This window comes from Ambystoma mexicanum, chromosome 2p, assembly GCF_040938575.1.
Source record: "Ambystoma mexicanum isolate Mex_15411 chromosome 2p, UKY_AmexF1_1, whole genome shotgun sequence".
Classification (NCBI taxonomy): domain Eukaryota; kingdom Metazoa; phylum Chordata; class Amphibia; order Caudata; family Ambystomatidae; genus Ambystoma; species Ambystoma mexicanum.
This window is the reverse complement of record NC_090923.1, coordinates 1,068,856,259-1,068,876,154: the sequence shown is the minus strand read 5'-3', so window position 1 is coordinate 1,068,876,154 and position 19,896 is coordinate 1,068,856,259. Positions and strand designations below refer to the sequence as shown.

Here is a 19,896-nt window from a genome sequence, read left to right as displayed (position 1 = left end):
TGTTACTTGTCAGTGCTTTGAGACCTGTGGGGGAACTAGCGCTTCACAAAAATTATATAGAATAGAATTATAAGACTGCGGTTGGTTGGTTAACTCGGAAGGATGAGATGGATAGGGTTTGTGAAACATATGGGACAGACTGGGATTATTATCATGAAAGGAACGGGGAATTGTGGCAATGGTAGTGTTTTGTCAATGCTGTTTGAGAGTTTTGGAAAATGACAGAGGGATGGCATTGGTAGGATTTTGTCAAGGTAGATTGGCTTTTCGGGAAAGAATAATGAAAGGGACGTGGAGAAGAATGGTTGGGAGTATTTGGGCAGAAAACAAGGATTCCGGGAGTTGTGGTTTTTTAGGGTAACACTGCTTCCTAATTGGTTTACCAGAGTTGTTGGGGTGGCAGGATTTTATTAAGGTAACTTCTTTGGTTGAAATGGAGGTGGGTGCAGAATAACCAAAAAAAGCTTCAGGGACTTTGTTCCTGGTAGAATACCGCCTCTCTCCTGGTGTATTCCTACAAGCATAACCCTTGGCTCCACTACCCAAGTCATCGTCCATCGCTCGTCAGCACCCAGGGTTGAGATCTGAGAGCGCCAGCCCTTCCCTGGCCACCCGAATAAGGGATTCCTGAGAGGTTGTAGGTGAAAGGGTCGACTGCAATTGATTCGAATACAATACTTTCTAGTCAAAAGGACCGGGAAAAAAAGGTTGAATGCTTTTTCTTTTTATTTTTTTTAGGGGGGGTTCCCCCACAAACACCCGTTTTTGGTGTAAAAACCACTTTTTTTTCCTATACGGAAACCAAAAAATACATTTTAAAAAAGGCATTCGACCTTTTTTTCGGTCCTTTTGTTTCCAATCTCTTGTAATTCGAAACAATGTATTCGACCCTTTGACTGGACACCTTCTTGAGATTGTTTGTTTGTTTATTTGGTAATGCGCACCAAACCCGTAGGTACCCAGGCGAAGCAGATAAGGATACTTAAGACTTAGCTACAACATGGTATAAATACAGTGCAAGCAAGAGGATACAATTAGGTTACAGAGAGGGATACAATAGGTTGCATGTATTCGGTAGGAGAGGTACAATAGCATAAGTACATACATGGTCAGGTATATGAGACCGTATTGCAGGTGTCCACGGGTCATATATCAATTGGATCGCAGCCAGTTTAGGGAGTTGCGTCTGAAGCTAAGATAGGACTGCTCAGTTCTGAGGCTCAGCGGTAAGGCATTCCAGTGTTGTGAAATCAGGGAAGCTGCCTCCTCCTGATTTGGTTAATTTGAATGTAGGTATCTCTAGACAGTGGGAGTTAGCCGTTCTGGACGGGCGAGACAATGTTTTTCTGATTATTCTCTCTGAGGTGTGGGGGAGCTGCGTTATATAGGCATTTGAAGGTGAGTGATATGGTTTTAAGTAAAATCCTGTCGCTTATCTTTAACCAATGGTGGTCTCTTCTGAAGTTGGAGATGTGTTCTCTGTTGGTTAGATTAAGGGCCGTTCTCAAGGCAATGTTTTGGCGTGTTTGGAGTTTGGTGAGAATGTATTTGTTGGCTTCTAGATATAGGGCATTGCAATAATCTAGTTTTGACAGTATGGCGAGGGTGATACGACTTGCTTCTGTTAGATATGGTCGGCAGGCCCTGATAGGATTTCCAGTGTAGGCAGTGGAGGACGCCAGGGAGTTAACCTGATTTCTTAGTGATAAGGTAGATTCGAGGTAAAAGCCTAGTGTTTTTACCTCGTTTGCTACTTTGATTATATTGCCATCTATGTTGAATGAGGCATAGTTTGGATTTAGTTTTTTGAGGTTGGCTTTGGAGCCAAGGATCAGGATCTCCGTTTTATCGTCATTCAGGCAGAGGCAATGGGATGCCATCTGTTAGGCAGAATCATATGCATTACCCTTTGGGAACACCACACACATATAAGACTACACGTGACAGTATAATTTCACCTTTGGTACAAGCCTGTACTACACAGTTAGCAGCCAGATTTATCTCAAGAGTAAGTGAGCAGTATCAAATAGTTACACAAAGGACAGCAATTACTATGATTCAGGCAAACACTGACTCAAGGTTTCTAAGTAAAAGAATATATATTTATTTACTCAACAGTTGTATATTATTTCACTATTATAAGCAGGTTAAAAATCACAGTCATAAATACACCACACCACTTCCCTTGAATTCCAGACAAGTTAAGCTCACAAAATAAAGTGGTAGCAAAATAGCACTCCAGCAATTTAAAAGGGAGGGAAAGACAAAGTTATTAGAAATTAACTGAAACCAACAGGTAAGGACTCGGGGCAATTGAACAAGGGGAACTTCAGTGAGGAGATCAGCTAGAAAAGGCTTATGGCCAAAGTCAATGGGTCAAAAGTCTTTTGATCAAGATCACACAGTTCAGGGTAGTTCACGGTAAAGTTTGTGGCACAGATTCTGGACGAGGTTGGTTGAGAGAAAAGTTAGTTGAAAGAGAAGAGAAGGACACGCCCTCGCCTTAGAGAAAGATTTCAAAAACCTCACCGCGGTTGAACGAAACGGACAACTGGATTTGCACAGTATCTTAAAATGGAGAGGGAGCTGTAGCTGCGGCAGACGTTCATGGTCGTTCCTGCAGGCTCACGGTTCCTGTAGCGGCTGTCAGACTGACACGAAGTAGGAAGACTGGAGGGTCCTGCGCCATCCAGGGGAGAAGCCAGCAGTAGAGCAAAACAACGAATAAAGGTGCGCTCCTTAAAACCCAAGCAGGGTCTGACCTTCCTGGCAATCCAGCCCACTGTAGCTTTGTACAGCGGATTCGACTATTGGAGGGGTCCTGGCTTGTAGTTTGGGTGAAGTGGTTGGTCCCACCAGCTCAAGGGAAGAAGTTTCCCGGAGGATCTTCTCTGTCGTTGGATTCTGGAGATTCAGACCTGCAGCAGGGCTTCACCGGGCACTTCAGTCGTTGTAGGGGTCCTCTTCTTCCAGTTCCTCGTTGGTTCTTTCGTTCCAGTGGCGACTCTGCCTTTCCAGTCCCAGAGACCTGCTTTTTATGCAGTTTTCCACCATTCATACAGCCTGGCCGTCAATCACACAGCAGGGTGGCTGTCCTGGCTAAGGACAGTCTCCTCAGCCAATCAAACAGGAGTGCGACTTGGGTTACCAAGGGAACCCATGGCAGGGGTCCGAAGACCCCTCCCTCACATCCTGCATACCTAGACTTTCAGGCGCCTTAAGGAGGGCTTCTGTGCAGAAGCCCGCGAAAAGACAGCGAACAGAGGAATCCTCCCCAGTTTGGCGCGCTGAGAAAAACACGAGAAAGACTTTAACAGAAATAAATGGTGAATAAATCCAGCCGGAGCCAAAATAAAATGTATTTGGTCAAGCGGGTTAATGTTCGAGGCTAATATAATAGCCTAAAACATGACCACGTTTATATAAGATAATCGCGGTAGAAAAGGGTAGACACCACTGCCACCAGCCAAGTCTTAATGTAAAGGGAACTAAACAAGGCTCCAAGAGACACAGACAAAAAGGGATAAGAGTTAACGCTTTCCAATACTCCATGTAAGATGGAGGGGGTGTACTGGGTCTGGGGTTTAAAGTGACTAAAGTAAAGTTAATGGCAACTTTATCTTTTCTGGGGGACAGTAGTCAGCCCCAGACGTGGAGTCAGTTGGAAGTCTAAAAGACAACCCTGTGTCACTGCACTGATGGTGCTGTGTAACACACACGAAAATATGAGGCCATGGATTAGGTGAGGATCCAGTGCTCAAGATCACACAAAAAGTGAAAACACACACAGCAAAACACATGTAAGAGTGGGAAAAAAGGCTCACACTCTTAACAGGTGAAAAAATAAATCCTAGACATCCAGCAAAGCTGCTGAGGGACTCATTAGGTAAGGGAAATCGGCCATTTATGAGAATTCTCCCTAACACCATCCATGCCTGAATGAGGAGGTACATTTCTTTTACCAAGTCTGTATCATTATCAAAATTGCCTGAAAGGGGAATGAGGATCTGGGTGTCGTCTGCATAGTTGGTATAGGTGACACCCAGTCTGTCCAATTTGTCGAATAGGGGCTTGGTAAATAATATTATACATAGTGGGCGAGACACAGGATCCTTGTGGGACACCGCAGGTGGTTTGAATCGGGTCAGCCGATGTTGAGGGGGAGAAGACTCTCATAGTTCTGTTTGGTAAGAAGGACTGGACCCATGCTATTGCGTCGCTCGAGAAGTGGGCCGCCAACGCTAGGTGTTTGCATAGGACTGCATGGTCCACCAAGTCGAAGGCCGTCGACAAGTCCAGGAGGAGTAGCATGGCAGTTTTGCCTTTGTCCTTAAACTCGTCTATTTGTGTCTTTAGGTCAATTAATGCTGTTTCAGTACCATGTTGTGGTCTGAATCTGGATTGGCGGGATCCTAGTAGGTGGTTGGCTTCAAGGTAGCCCTGAATTTGCAGGTATGCTACTTTGTCAATTATTTTAAGGAGGAAGGGCCTGTAGTTGGTGGGGATGGGTGGGTCAAGGGTCTGTTTCTTGAGTAGCGGTAGGACCCAAGACTTTTAGATTTTTGGGGAAAGTGCTAGATTTGAAGGAGGCATTGATTAGTTTAGAGATAAATGGCACTAGATCTCTCGCCACATCTTTGACTATTTGGGCAGGGCAGTTGTCACCCTGGCAGTTAGATGGCTTTAGGGATAGGATCATTTTCTCAGTTTCCTGAATGGAAATTTCGGTGAAACTGAAAGGTGCTGGCATGTTAGGAACTTCAATGGGAGTGGAAGCCTGTGGCTCTGTAGGAGGCAGTGAAGCTTTTTTGTTGGCAATTTTTATTTGGAGGGAAGTTATTTTGCTAGCTAGGGCATTCTGGATGCTAGTGCACCATTGTTTGTCTTTTGGTACATTGTATAGTGGGGGCATGGGGGATTCTAGTTCCCGGAGGATCACAAAGAGCTCCTTGTTGCTGGAGCTAGCTTTCGAGATTCTTTCGTTGAATACATCTTTTTTGGTGCAGATTGTTTCTTTCTTGTATTTGTTGGCCAGTTGGGTCAATTGTAGTTTGTTTTCCTCTGAGGGGGAGTGACGCCAAAGGGACTGTAGTTTTCTTTTCTGCTTCCTTAGCTCTTTCAGATGGGGGTTGAACCAGGCATTGAGGTGAGCCTTCTGTTTACCTTTGCAATGTTTGGCTGGTGCGATGATATCTAAGGCATCGGTCATTGTATTATTAAAGACCTCTACTAGGAGGTTTGGGTCGGCGTTGCTTGGGAGCGAGTTGAGAGATGGGAGGAGATGCGGTAATAGTTCGTCAGCTGTAATTTTTTTTTGCATCTTGTGGACAGTGGTGGTGTTAAAGCAGTAGCTTTTGGCATTTGTTTATCTACTGATAGTGAAACGTTTATCAGGTGATAATCTGTCAAGTCAAGTGTTCTTCCTTTGTCGTGAGTAGGGGCAAGGACTTTTTGGGTTAGTCCATATTCTGATAGTATGGTAGCTATAGATTGTACCCGTTTATCCTTAGGTTCGTTAAAACCCAAGTTGAAGTCACCCAGCATTAATGTCTCTGATGACTCTTTGGTATTGTTAGCTAGTAGGCTGGATAGGTCGTCCTCGAAGGTACCGATGGGACCAGGGGTTCAATATAGCAAGTAGATGGTTAATGTCCGGTTGCTAGTTATAGGAAGTTTGGCCGTAAGCAGTTCACAGGAATTGAGTGGTAGTGGGGTGCCAAGTCTTGGGGCAAGGTTAGTTTTAGCTATTATAGCTATGCCGCCACATTTGGCATTGGGTCTATCCACTCTAAGTATCTGATAGTTGTCTGGGATAGCTAGCATAAGGGCAGGGCCGGCTGCGTCATGTACCCATGATGCAGTGACCGCCAGGAGGTTCAGGTTGTCAGAGGATAGGAGGTCAGCTATTTCAGTGGCATGTGCTACTAGGGATCTTGTATTGATCAGTGCCCCAGAGATGGTGGTCGTATTATTTAGTTCTTGTGTACCGGTTAGGTTAGGGCTACGTTGATTGGTTCTAGTGTAGGATGTTAGAGGATGGCAGTATGTGAGGTTTGGGATTTTGGGCAAGGCCTCATGAGCTGGTCCTACTGGTGAATCGGGGACAGGGCCGTAGGTATTGCGCTTATGGTGAGGATTTAGAATGATGGAATTGTTTATTCTTGGTTCATGGATTCGGGCTAGTCTAGCTCGGAGTCTATTGTTCCTGTCTGATAAGGGGCAGGGTGCGGAATTGATTGAGGACATTATTATGTAGGATAGGATTAGCCGTAATGGGTACGGCAGGTTCTTTCCAGTATACATAGTGTACGTTCTATTCCACAGAGTAAGCTGGTCCAATATTAATAGGTGGGTGCAATCGGTAGTAGGGCTTTAGGCTGGTTAAATCCACAAAATAGTCTAGTTTCGTGTAAGCAGGCAACTTGAGTTCACAAAGTGGCTAGTTCAATATGAGAAAAGCAAAACATATTCACAAAATAGTCTAGGCCGATGTAAGCAAGGCAAATTAAGTTTGCAAAGTAGGCTAGCCCAATATAAGAAAGGCAGAGTATATTCACAGAATAAGTTGTTCACAGGGTAGTTCACCAATACTTCACAAAGTAGGCTAGTCTTATGCGGGCAGGACAGGTAACAGATAGTAGTAAGGGCATAGGCCAGATAAATGAAAAAGTAGGCTGGGTTGGTATTAAGAACATCCGGAAGCATGTACGCAGTATAACCGTATGTGAGTTTGGTTGAGATGGTTAAATACGTGGTTGTGTCTAGGCACAGGGTGGTGCTTAATAACAGGTAGTCGGCTAAATCACAGTGATGTTGTAATACAGGTCAGCAGACGTTACCAGCATAAGAGGCTGTGTTGTTCACGTGACGTATATGATATGGAAAATTAGATTGTAAGCATTGTTAGTTGAGGCAATGTGGCATAACTGTGTAAGGAGTGCAGAGGATAATCAATACATGTTGCAGGGGTGGGCATACGATTAGAGCAATAGCATAATGTGCAGATCTTTACATAAATGCGTGCACAGACAGTGCTCACAAGTGTGAGGTACAGCAAGAAGTAGATATATGGAATGTGCATAACTGGCGAGGATAATCCTAAGAAGTAGGATCAGGGTGAATGATCGTTACTATAGATACGTTTGTTTACCCTTTGGATAGCTGGCGTTGAACAGAGAGCGCGGCTGATCGGATCTGTGGCAGTAAGGTATGGCCTCCTAGCATATGCTGTATACAGCAGGGGTGGGATGTGTTCCCTGTAGGTGGGGTTTTCGTTTTGGCAGTATAGTTAACAATAAGTAGATTTGATTTGTGCCGGTAATGTTCCTGCAAGTTGGAAGGAGTTGTAAGTAAAGTGGTAGCAATTCAGTTCAGTGTCTTACTGTGGTATGAATCCGCCGGGCAGCATGACTGGCCCCTCGGCGCCTCAGGCAACGACAGGCTCGGACAGGCAGCTAGCCTTAGTAGACAGCCTTCGTAGAAAGGCCGGCACGCGCCATCCGGTGTCGCTGGCGAAATGATGTGAAGGTAGCAGGCCAATCAGCGCACAGGCTCGCAAACGCTGTTGCTAGGCAACAGAAAGCATCATATGGTGGCGGCCATTTTGTATGTTCCTCGAGGCAGAGATGCTACGAAGTGCAGAAGATAGCTGTAGTCGTCCAGTGACTGAGGGGATCGCGCAACAATTTCTAATCAGGCGAATTATACTGTGGGGCGGCACAATGTGTGAGGATTGGCTAGTTTACCACGCACAGTTGAGCACAGCGGTGCACGAGGACTCAGGCGAAGGCAAGCTTTTCTATCTGGAAGAAAACCCCCATAGTGATCAGGAAAGGTGGGCTTTTACTTTACTGGTTGAATAAATATATTGTTGAAATACCACCTCAATGTCTCTCCTCATTTCAGCACACCACAGCATTCATTGTCCTCAAGTACACTTAAGTGTGGTTTATCGTGCAGCATCTCCGGATAGCTTCGCTCTCTGTGAGAGAAGTGTTCGCAAAGCAGGGGCTCCAGCAGGCATGGAATGAGAAACACCAGTTCTTGCACATACTGTGTATAGAATACAAGATGATAGATGAACCTCTTCTAGGCTCAATCTGCTTGCATTGGTTGGCAGTTATACTGCACATTCAGTTCAACACTCTTAATTGCTCTTCTACAGTCCACCAAACACCCTTCAAGAGAAGTCAGGGAACACAGGTGCAGACAACATCTCAAAGTCCGACTGAAGCATCAGGATTGCAGGCTCTTATAAAACCGGGAAGTAGAGAAGACCTAAGGAGGAGGTGCGGAGGAGAACTAAGGAAGAGGTGTTTTATAGAAGTGTTAGCAAGGAGATGGAGGTAAAAACTGAAGTGGAGACTGTGTGGAGAGAAGAGGGCATGTGCATGCCAAACCTATAAGGTATTTTAGAAGATGCAGATGAAGCATGAGCATGCTGCAAGGAATGAAGGTTTGATTGGAGGCTACGGATAGTATATTGAATAGGCGGCAAGTTGAGGAGAAGCCCTTAGAAATGAGCAGTGAATGGAACCTTGAGGAGGAGAGTCAGCTGGGACTAGTGGAAGACCACGTTGAGACCCTGAGTCAGGGTGTATTCCAGGGTCTGAAGTTCAGCCTCCAAAGCTCACGCCAATGTCTCTTATCTAGCAGAGACTTTGGGCTTTTTTGAGACCTAAACTTGACACCTCTCATGGTCAGGAAAGCTGTGCTGCCAGGCTGGACCATCTGCCAGGGTCCGAGAGCAGGAACTGCCTATAGCTGGATAAGCTGATGAAAGCCTTGGATAAGGACACAAGGACATTGGAGAACTTTTTGAGACTTTCACCCTCATTATGAGTTGGCCGGTGCAGAATTAACGTGCCAGTATTACCATATACCAACACGTTTCTGCACTTGTAAACTATAAATCTGTCGGTGAGATGCCTGAATTACCTCCAGCTAACAGATGGAGGTAATTCAGACACCTTACTGGCAAACAATTGCCAGTATTGCTGGCACCGGCAAATCCCCCGCCCCAATGGAGTCCAGTAGTTCTCCATGGAGTGTGGATTTACCACTGTCACCGGCACTCATAATCTGGCGGCAATACCGCCAGACTGAGTACTGGTAACGGTATTACCATTTGCCGGTATCCTGGTGGAATTACCACCAGGGTACTGGCAAAATCATAATGGCGGGCCTTTGTGTGACACTGGGGAAAGAGCAGGACCATCCATCAAAATATTACTTTTGAAAGCCAGTTTTTGAGAACCAGTAAGATTGGTGGTTAATTTGATAGTTTTTTTAGATAATTGGCCCTAAGAAAAAAAAACTGTTTTTAAGTTGCTTGTGGGGCAACCCACCTCAACCCTACGTATATTAGGGCCGATGATATACAAGCCCAGAGTAAAGTCTAGGAGCACTAGAAAATTAGGCATAGGAATCAGGGGTGAGGTGGGATTCATCCCTTTTTTTATTTCCAAGTTGGCCGAGAGATGCACAGAGAGAGACACACACACACCACGCTGGCGACTTAACACTGCTGCTGCATAGTTTATCACAGAAGGGGTGTGGTGTGCCTTTAGGGAAGGGGGTTGTTCAGCAGATGGCTTGTATAATAATAGCGATTGTGAAATTGGGTGCAGATAGGTACATGTTTTGCCTCCACAACTCAAGTTGTGAATGTTATTGCATTAACTGAGATGGATTGATTGCATGTTCAAGGGTTTCACCCTGTTGGGTGCCATGCAAGAGATGCTTGTCACTTTACCTTTTCATTATATCAAAATGGTACCGGCAGTCTCAGGCGTTGTGACTGTGAGTTCTGTACACTGGAGCCCAAATTCTTGGTTGTTTGCCTGGTAACTAGACACATTTGTAACAGTGTTTCTTAACTTCATCTCATTTTCTTTAATTCAACATCAAATATGCTGTTTGAATTTGTAGGCTTATTGCAAATATACAGTCACCCATATATTTCTATTCCCTTGACCTCTTTATGCTACAGACCTGTGGTGGAGATAAGCCCTACATTGCTCCTGAAAGCCTAGAGGAGAAGCACAATGAACTCCGGGAAGCAGCCCTCAGTCACTTCCAGAAGATCAAGAAAATGGGTGGCAAGGACTTCAGCCAGCGTTATCAGGATGAGCTGGAGCGCGACATAGACGAGCAGTTTGCCAACTTCAGCAAGCACAATGAGAGCAAGAACATCTTCAGCACTTTCCGCACACCAGCCGTTCTCTTTGCTGTTATTGTAGTCCTCTATATCCTGTCTGGAGTTGCTGGCTTTGTTGGCCTTGGCATTGCTGCACAGCTCTGCAACTGTGCAGTGGGACTGCTGCTCATTGCCCTGCTCACCTGGGGCTACGTCAAATACTCAGGGCAGTATCGGGACCTGGGTGGTGTCATTGACTCCAGTGCTGAGTTTTTGTTGGACCAGGTAGGTGATCACTCTTGCTTTCCAATCTAAATGCTTTGTATCATCTGGTATTTTCTGTGCGCTGTGTTCTTACATTTTGCTTTACAATGCACTTGGTGCCAGAGCGGAATATAATATTAATGAGGGGTAGTTGTAGTTGACATTTACTCTTTAGAGCTGGAGCTTCATCAGCAGCACATTTTATTTCATTATTTGTATTTTTGCTTTGCTCTCATTAACATTTGCTTATTTTATCTTCCAATGTGGCAGTTAAAGATTTTTATTTGTGATGCTTTTCCATTTATTTCAGTAATGTAAGTGGTCTTATATAGCGCCTGTTGGGAGCCCTATTATGTCTGCTGACTGTTCTGGGAGCCTGGCTTGATTTTTGGGAGTACAGTAATTATTTAACAGCACTCGTGTGCTTAACTCGTATTGTTTTGGTGGCACTGGAGCCATTAAGGCTACCAGTACAGGGGGACCCTTTTGTGTCCCCCTCTTAAATCCATACTCTAAGAGTACTACCTCCCAAAAGCAGAGTGGTGAAGGGGGAACCAAGAGTCTCCATCAGAATTGTTCCTATTCTTAATGAAGCCCTGACAGGCTGGTGGCAAAAGTACTTTTATTTTACACTTTTAGGGGCACTCCTGTGCACCTTTTTATTTTTTACTGTATGGCAAGCTTTTTGTGCCATGTTTTTTAAGCCCTGTCTCTCCTTCACTGTTCTTTTGTCTGTCTCCCTCATACTTCATGGTCGCTGGTCCAGGAAGTAGATTTCATTGCATGGAACTAGTATGGGGTGGGTAAAAGGCTGCAGACAGCACCAATACACATCTGATACTTTATGTGAGAGCATGACTGTACCTGAGCTAGATGTCAGTCATTGGACATCATTTCACAGTTTGAATGTTGCAGGTCCAATGATGGGGTTTCTGGGGCCAACAAGCCTAGGAATTATGTTCAATAATTGTCTGGATCCATTCCTTTAGCTAACCACTGGAGCCAAGAATCCAATGCATGAGAGGCCACGGAAGGACGCTGGACAACTGCTCATGGGGCAATCGTTGCCCAATCCTTCTACAGACAGACAAAGTTGGACTTTGTCTTTGACAAGGGATATCTTGCAAAGTGCATTCCTCCCTTCAAATGGTTTTCCAAATGATTCTGAGTCCTACATTACCAAGGTCGGTGTCCTGGAGCTCAAGAGTCACAGGCCTGTAGCTGGCATCCACCATCCAAAGATGGGACTCCTCTTGTTGCATGAATCTTGTGCAGCCCGTTTCTGTGAAATTCACAGCGCACTCACTTTGTAGGCATCGTACATCGCTTTTCCTCTGTTGCTGCTCTCTGCCAAGAAGAGAAGCCTTGCTAGATCCGGAGCCCTATGGTCCTGTGTCTTCCTGTTTGCAGACCCCCTGCAGGATCACTTCAACTGCTCATTTCCTCTGTGACATCTCTTGGATCCTCAATCATCATTGCAATTCTCATCAGGAGTTCTTCATCTAATGACTCAGCAGATCTAGTAGTCACATTTGTTAAATGGAAAAGAAACTGCACCGGCAACCCCTGTACCTCCAAGGGCATACCCTGCAGTGCGAGCAGTTGTTCCTGTTGGATCTGACTTACCTGCGGCCATTGGCTTTTCTCATCATTGTATGAGGGGCTGGTTTGCATACCTGTTTTCAAGTCCCCTGGTCGCATTCACTAATATTGGGTGTAAATTACTTTGCTGCAGATACTGTTACCTTGCTTTTTCTGATAAAACCTGGGCATAAAATCTCTGGACTTTCCCTGGCTGATAAGGTGGCGCCCCCTTTTTTTTGTTGTTGCAGGAAACCTACTTTTGTATTATTTTGAATTGTGTCATTGACTAAAGCGCAAACTGCCACTTTGAGCCCATTACTTCTTTTGTGAGGACTTTGCATAACTTGTAAATCTGCCGCAAATTAGGCAAAAATTGGTTTCTTACCTTAAACACCGTTGAACACTTGTTTTAGGTTTGGTTTGTACATAGTTTTAGTGACTCTGCACTGGTGCTGCCTTATCATTTTATAAGTCCTGTGATAACTTGTTTTAACATCTTTCCCCCACTACTCTAGGTCTTACTAATTGTATTCACTTTTTAGAATGAGTACTGTTGTATCTGTCCCATTTGGACATCTAACTGTATTTCTGATGTTTGTGAATCTGCTTATATCACATGCTGTGCATATAGTCTGACATCTAGTGGAAATAGTGAAGTATTGCATCTTTTTTTCGAAGATCAGAAAGGGTCGTCGACATTGGCGTGACTGTAACACTATCCCTAACGTGACATGTAGTGTACCCAAAATCCTTCATGGGTTGACTTCCGGCCTATCTAGTCGATCGCACATCGTAATACAGACCTCGTAATAGTTTTATATTGCTGTTTCCTATTTCTTCAGCGGTTTGCTTGCCTTAGACGACTACTCGACGCCTGATCTTGTCCGCCGATGATCCATCCAGTGACTGCTCAGCAACTCTTCCACGTGCCCTTGGCTCTCTGGCTCAGCCTTTACAGAAGGGCGAGTGGGGCCATGTTCGTACTGTCTTCTCTTGAGAATGCCTTTTCTTCATCCCTTCTCTCTCCTTTCCTTTGGTCTGGCAGCCGTTTTCCTCTGCTATGGAAAGGACACCTTTTCAAATTTCCCAGTATTGCAACAGCAAATTCCCCTGGAAGGACACCCATCGCCGATGCAATCGGTGTTGCCCTCGTGATCATGACAAGCGCAACTGTAAAGCCTGAAAGCTCTTCCAGCCCAAGACCCTTAAAGACGGGTGTACGAAACAGTGAGCTGCCTATGCTATTCATGACGAGAGTCCCTCTCCTGGCGGTGCCTTCGACAACAAGTGTGTCGGCAGCTGCTGCTCCAATTTCGAGGCCGTCGACCTTACCATGGAGCCCTCCCGCTCCCACGTGTCTGTCTCTGGCCCCGACAAGCATGCCACCAGCAGTGCGATGGGGAAGCCACATCCCGGTGGCAAAGACACACAAGCGCCACCTGCTCCAAAGCACACATCCCCTAGCCTTCCCTCGGCTGAGCTGTCAAGGAAGGCTTCTACACCCACAGGCCAGCCGAAGTCCTCGCAGTTCGACACCCTCTACACAGACGCCCTTGAGGCCTGCGCATGGCAGCAAATCATCTTCTGTAGCAGGGGCACCCATTAAATCTATGACCTCTGCAGTGTCAATGAAAGAATGCTGTTTTGCATGTTTCTGACCCCAAGAAAGCCTCCCCTCGATTTGAGGACTATTCTGCGGCCTCTACTTCTCTTTCTGAAGCCCTGCACCAGGACCCAGTCCCTCCTGCAGGGCCCTTTTCCCCCTCCTGATCCTTCAGACTCCTTTGAATGGACATGGGACAAGTTTGAGACTTGCATGAATAAAATGGCAGAGTTCATTAATTTCTCAAGCCACTTCAACGACATTTTGAAAAGACATAGGGAGGTTGACCACTATCATGTCCCTCCTAAATCACAGAGGCTCCACTCCCCAGGTGCTCAATTCTCATCCCTGGTTGAATCCCATCAGGACCCCAGGTGGATGGTTTTCTAGATGACCCAGGTGACCCTAGTCAAGAAATTTTTAATGCCCATGACTCTGGACAAGACAACCAAGATCCTACTTATCAGGACCCCGATTGGAACCCTGAGAAAGACCAGGGCATGTGGCCTACCACTCCCCCTCATGACTCTGACTCAGTAAACATTTTTCTGGACGCTCCTCCTACTCCTCAGACCAGAGACAAGCCTATTGACGACCAGATGATGTTCATTAACCTTCTAAAGAAGGCTGCTGACCTTTTTCAAATTACGACGCAAGAAGCCGTCCCCGATTCAGACTTCGTGGAAAATATCCTTAAGGAAAAGACTGCGGTCAACCAAGCCATCCCTTTGTTGAACTTGGTCAAAAAGTTTCTGGACCCTTCATTGCTCACACCATCGCTCACACGTGCGGTTGATCCCTATGTGGAGAAAATGTTCCACCCGGCTCCTTCGGACTTGCTGTACATCTGGGGCCATGCCATCCTGGACTCCCTGGTCGTCACTACTACACGGAGGAGGGCTGGGTTACGGCTGTCCTCGTCTGAATCCCCTCCCGACAAGGACTGCAAGGAACTGTACGCCCTTGGCAAGCGTGTCACCACTTCTGCTGCCTTCTCCACCAGAATGGTCAATGATACCAGGCTCCTAGCGAGCTAAAGTGACGTGCAGTGGGGCCTCGTCCAAGAGGGCCTCCAAGAAGTCCCAGAAGCTGCTCGCCCGCTATTTGGCTGTAGTTGCTGAAGGACGGCAAGTCACCTAGAATATTCTTAAAAATACCTTGGACTCTGCCGAAACTGCGGGACATGTCCTTGCCCAGGGGACCCTCCTCAAACACCACACCTGGCTCAGAAATGTAAGCTTTAAACCGGAGACCCAAGCGTCCCTGATCAACAAGCTGGTGGAGGAAGCCAACCTTTTCGGGAAAGCGGTTGAGGCTCTGGCGACAGCCAAGAAAAGAGCACAAGACTTTAAAAAGGCTCAATCAAATCTCAGCCATGTTGTAGCCCAGCGGGGCGATTCCAATACCCGATGGCCTTTTCACGGGCAGTCCTTCTTCCGCTCTTCCCAAACACAATATGGTTCGGGGGCTCCAACTGGACCTCCGGGAAGGGCTCACCCAGTGTTTACCAGTCCCCTCTGCAAAGAGTTTTTTCTCGGGGGAAAGGCAGAGGCAGAAATTCTGCTTTCCGATGCTCCCCGGCCTCTGCCTACAAGTGACTCAGCGGTACAGGTCACCTTCCACACTGGGACATTAACATCTTTTACCCACATGTGGGAGGGGGTCACATCAGATCAGTGGGTATTTCAAGACCATCACCCACAGGTACTGCTGCTGCATCGAATTACTCCATCCACCCTGCTACCATCCACCTGGGAGGAGACGACTGTCCTCAGACCATCTGCACATCCTGTTGGTCCAGGTCATGCTAGAAAATTGTGCCATCGAAGTCGTCCCTCTCCAGGTAAACAAGGGTATATATTAAATATACTTCCTTGTACCCAAAAATGATCTAACAATGCGCCCTGTTTTAGATCTGTGTCCCACAAACAAGTATGTCAAACCTCAGAAATCTAGGATCGCAACTCTTCAGGAAGTAATCCCCACCCCGCAGTAAAGGCCACTCTCACCACAGACGCATCTGTCAGGGTGGGGAGCTCACCTCCTTCAACAGACAGCACACAGCGTATGGTCCCCATCAGTAGCATCCAATCACATCAATCCGTTGGAACTGCTTGCAGTGTTCAAAGCACTGAAAGCCTTCCAGGCTCACCTTCGGGGGGAAAACCGTTCTCGTCCTTCAAGGCAGAACCACAGCCATATACTACCTGAACAAACTGGGGGGCACTCATTCTCTAGCGCTATCCAAGCTCTCCCAGAACATCTGGAAATGGGCACTCAAACACAACATGTTCCCGCTATCACAACGTGTTCCAGGGGAACACAATCCTCTGGCAGACATGCTCAGCCGAGACTTCGACCTACCCATAGAGCATGAATGACGCTCGCAAGAGCACATTCTACTCAACGTCTTTGCAGAGTAGGGTTTTCCAGACATTGACCTGTTTGCAACTATGATTCCCCTTCGAAACTTGATAGTGCACAAGATACACCAGGAACCAGTGACAACGATTCTGGCCCTTGTGAGCCCGGCAGCCGTGGTTCTCCCACCTCATGAGGATGTCACCTCCAACTCCCACAGAGATGTATGGACTTGCTGTTACGCTCACCTGATATCCCCGAGGGCGTCTGGAAAGCTCTGAGGTCTGGAACCCTGGATAAGTAGTTGCCAACATGGAAATAATGAATCTGCAATACAGGAGGGAGGATTTGTAATAACTGTCTTTAGTGGGTGAATCTCCCACCTCCCTCAAACCGATCACCCTCCCACCGAGTCTTTCTCACCTTATTTTCGAGTATGGTGAGCATTCCGTCCTGTGTTTCTTGTGCAGGGGCGCTTAGCGGTTGCTGGCGCTCCAACCAAGTTACTTCACTGGTGCAGTGCGCCTTCCTTCGGTTCCAGGCCTGCTGTGACCCCAAGTCTGCTGTAGACAGTTAGGTTTGATGTTTTATCAGTCTTTGGCTGCTCTTATATGGTGGTTTGCAGAAGTTTCATTAATGTCTTTATTTCCTTCTTTACAGGTGTAAAAGTCTTTTGGTGCTAGCGTGCCGGGTGGAGATGCACGCTTTAGGTAAGAGAAAGCGCGAAGTGCAGCATTCTTTTATTGTCTATTTAAAGCTAACCTGTGTACTCTTTTTCTTCTCCTCACAGGCCACTGTGGAGCTACAAGTGGACGAGAGAACGATGAAACCTGGGCCCAGGAATCTGTTAAGGTAAGTAATGCATAGAGCGCAGCGCGTTTGTTAAATGTTGAAATCTAACCTGAATATTTCTCCCTTTCCCTTGCAGGATGCTGCTGTGGTGTTCTGGATGGAAGCGCAACATAGCGCAACGGAATTCAGGTAAGAATAATGAAATTCGATGTTCTGAAACCGTGCGCGTTTTAATATCATTCCCTTTCTTGTTATTTCAGGTTGTGATGTTTGAGCGGAGACTGCGACAGCGGATTGCAGGAATTCCTCCAGCTAGTACTCGCATGTGAGTGATGTTGATGCTTTTCTTCTCTTTTTATTTCCACAGGTTGCGGTCTTCCAGCGAGGGATTGTTGAGATGCTGGATGCTGGTTCGTGTACTCACAGGTAAGGCAGAGTAATCTTGTTCTTGTGGAGCTGCTGAAGACCAGGAGCTGAACACGTTGAGCGTCACGCTGCTATATGCAGAATAACGTAAAGCGTGTTCTGCTGTTTGGGTGTGGTTTAAATAGCCCAGGTAAAGTAGTTCCAGGCAAAGTAGTTCCAGGCAAAGTACTTCAAGGCCCAGCCACACCCAAAGCACTAGACCGCATGGATTGGTTCTTAAGAACTGAGCGATGCGGTGGCCTCCATGTTGGATTTAAAGTTCCCATGTTTATAATTGAAAGCAAACCTGGTATGTGTCTTCCTTACAGCATATGAGCCATGGCGCCAGAGGCGCCAGCACTGGCTCCAGGAGCCCTTTTGCAGAAGATTTAAGGCCCTTATGGCTATTGTGGGTGCTTACTTGTGGCACAACTTGTGGCCCTTAATAGTGGTCATGACACTTACTCAGGGATGCACAAAAACCCAACACCAGGCATTTCTATTCCAATAAGTGGAAACGCTTTATCTGGTGCAATGGTCAGAACGCCAATCCCATTAACTGCTAACCCAAAGATATTGTCCTGTATCTAACGCACCTATTAGACTCAGGACTTGTTTTCAATTCCCTAAGGTTCCACCTGGCCGCTCTCTCTGCATATAACCGCATCCCAGATAAAGGTTTCATGTTGGAAGATTGCTGTCATTAAGGCCTTTATGGAAGGGGTTAAAAGACTTCTCCTCCCTATTTCCAACCCAACTCCCGGATGGGACTTGAATGTTGTTCTCACAAGATTAAGGGGACCTCCTTTCAAACCCACGCACAAGACTAGCCTTAAGGTCCTCACCTATAAGACTGCCTTTTTAGTGGCCCTCACCTTGATAAGGAGAGGGAGTAAACTGCAGGCCCTTTCAGTTCAGGACTCATTTCTGACTATTTACAAAGACATGGTGGTTTTGCAGACACATCCACGTTTTGCGCCTAAATTCACCTCGAAGTTCCATGTGAACCAATTGATCGAACTTCCCACTTTCTTTCAAAACCCCATTAACTTGGCAGAAAGAGTCCTCCATACACTAGATGTGAGGAGGACAGTAATGTACTACCTTGAAAAGACTAAGGGCCTCATTACCCGGTAGGCTGTGAGCCATGGCGCTATCAGCGCCATAGCTCATGCCGGTAAAATACTGGCACCGCCTTGGCGGAAAGGGGATTTACCGCCCCATTCCAAGGTTGGAGGGGCGGTAAATCCCCCTTCCGCCATTGCCCTTCCCCATTCCCATTTCTGCCCCATAGGGCTCTATGGGAATGGGGAAGGCGCTAATTACGGCACCACAATTTTGCGGTGCCGTAATTAGCTCCGAGGTCCCTTAGCGGGTTGGATTTTAACGCCTGCAAAAAGCAGGCGTTAAATCCCCCAACCCGCAAAGGGACCTCGTAGTAAGGCGGTAGGGATTTACCGGTACCAGTATTTTACCGGTACTGGTAAATCCCTACCGCCATCCGTGTAATGAGGCCCTAAGCCACTGAGAAAGACAAACCAATTCTTTGTTTCTGTAGCAGCTGGTAGTGAAGGGGACCCTGTTTCTAAATCGGCTATTCAAACTTTGTTGACACAATGATCTCCTTCTTAAGTTGACTCAAAATGTTTTCAAATATAATGGATGTCATTTGAACCAAAAAAGTAATATATTTCTAGGTGCGGGGGGAGAAAACCACAACCTTGTCATATAGGTTGTATAAATAACAAAGCAAACAAGAAGGTTCCATGTTAGGGAACTCTCGTCCCCTGCACATTGTCTACGGCCCAGAAAAAGTCAAATTGTTTGAGAAGTGGCTGGGATGCGTGTGACGTCAACACATGTTTTTTTCAAAGATCTTTATTAGTAAGAGTTATGCGATCGTAACTGATGCTCAAACAAATATTCGTCTACGTCTTAATAATGTCCAGGTCGTTGCTATGATGAGCCATCCAGTGAATATTATGATGATGATTCTACCCATCAGACGTCTTATCAGATGCGCGAGCAAGTTAATAAACTATGCTTCATTTTTTTATTAATGCGCTAAATGATGTGAATTTGCTGTTCTAGTCCAAGAAACTAGTGGGGATCATTGTGCATATAAATGTGACGTCTCCAATGTCAGACAACTGGTGGTTGTGTGTTGAAGAGAATACTAAGCTTAATTTTTCAAAAAATGCACGAATCGCTGTAAATGTAATGTTCTAGTCCAATACACTAGTGAGGATAGTAATGCATATAAATGTGATGTATCAAACTTTAGTTTAACCAGAGATGGTCATGTTTAGATGATAGTACTAAAGAGGTTTATTCATAGATCGTCAAAAAGCTAAATGATTGATGTAGCAGGTGTTACGCTGTCAAAACCAGAAATGTATAACAGTGGTATCTCAATAGCCTCTAGTGTTTGTTTAGAACGGGGGATGAAGGTAACCAATGGACTGCTAAACCACTAGTGTACTATCAACACGCTATTGACATGGGTATGATGGTTAGAGATGACTAACATGCCCTGAGTTGTTATAGAAAGTAAGTCGAAGGGAAAACACCTCCGGTGTAATATTATATCTAGTAAGATTGAAAGGCATTGGGTTTCAATGTTTACAAACATTCCATGATTGTAATGTCTCGCTAGATAACAATCTAGCTAGCCAACCAAAATGAATTTTGAATTGTCTCAAAATCAGAAAAGTAGGAGATAATTAGATGAATAGTTGGTAAAATGGCA

General features: G+C 45.9%; 1 protein-coding gene across 1 annotated transcript in view; it reads left to right on the top strand.

Annotated features, from left to right (window-relative positions):
• ATL3 (atlastin GTPase 3) overlaps window positions 1–19,896 on the top strand; it is a 1,042,039-nt gene that overhangs the window by 970,804 nt on the left and 51,339 nt on the right. The window contains exon 12 of the mRNA XM_069645000.1: window positions 9,992–10,423. Within this exon, the coding sequence (XP_069501101.1) occupies window positions 9,992–10,423 (432 nt within the window). The remainder of the gene's footprint in view (window positions 1–9,991; window positions 10,424–19,896) is intronic.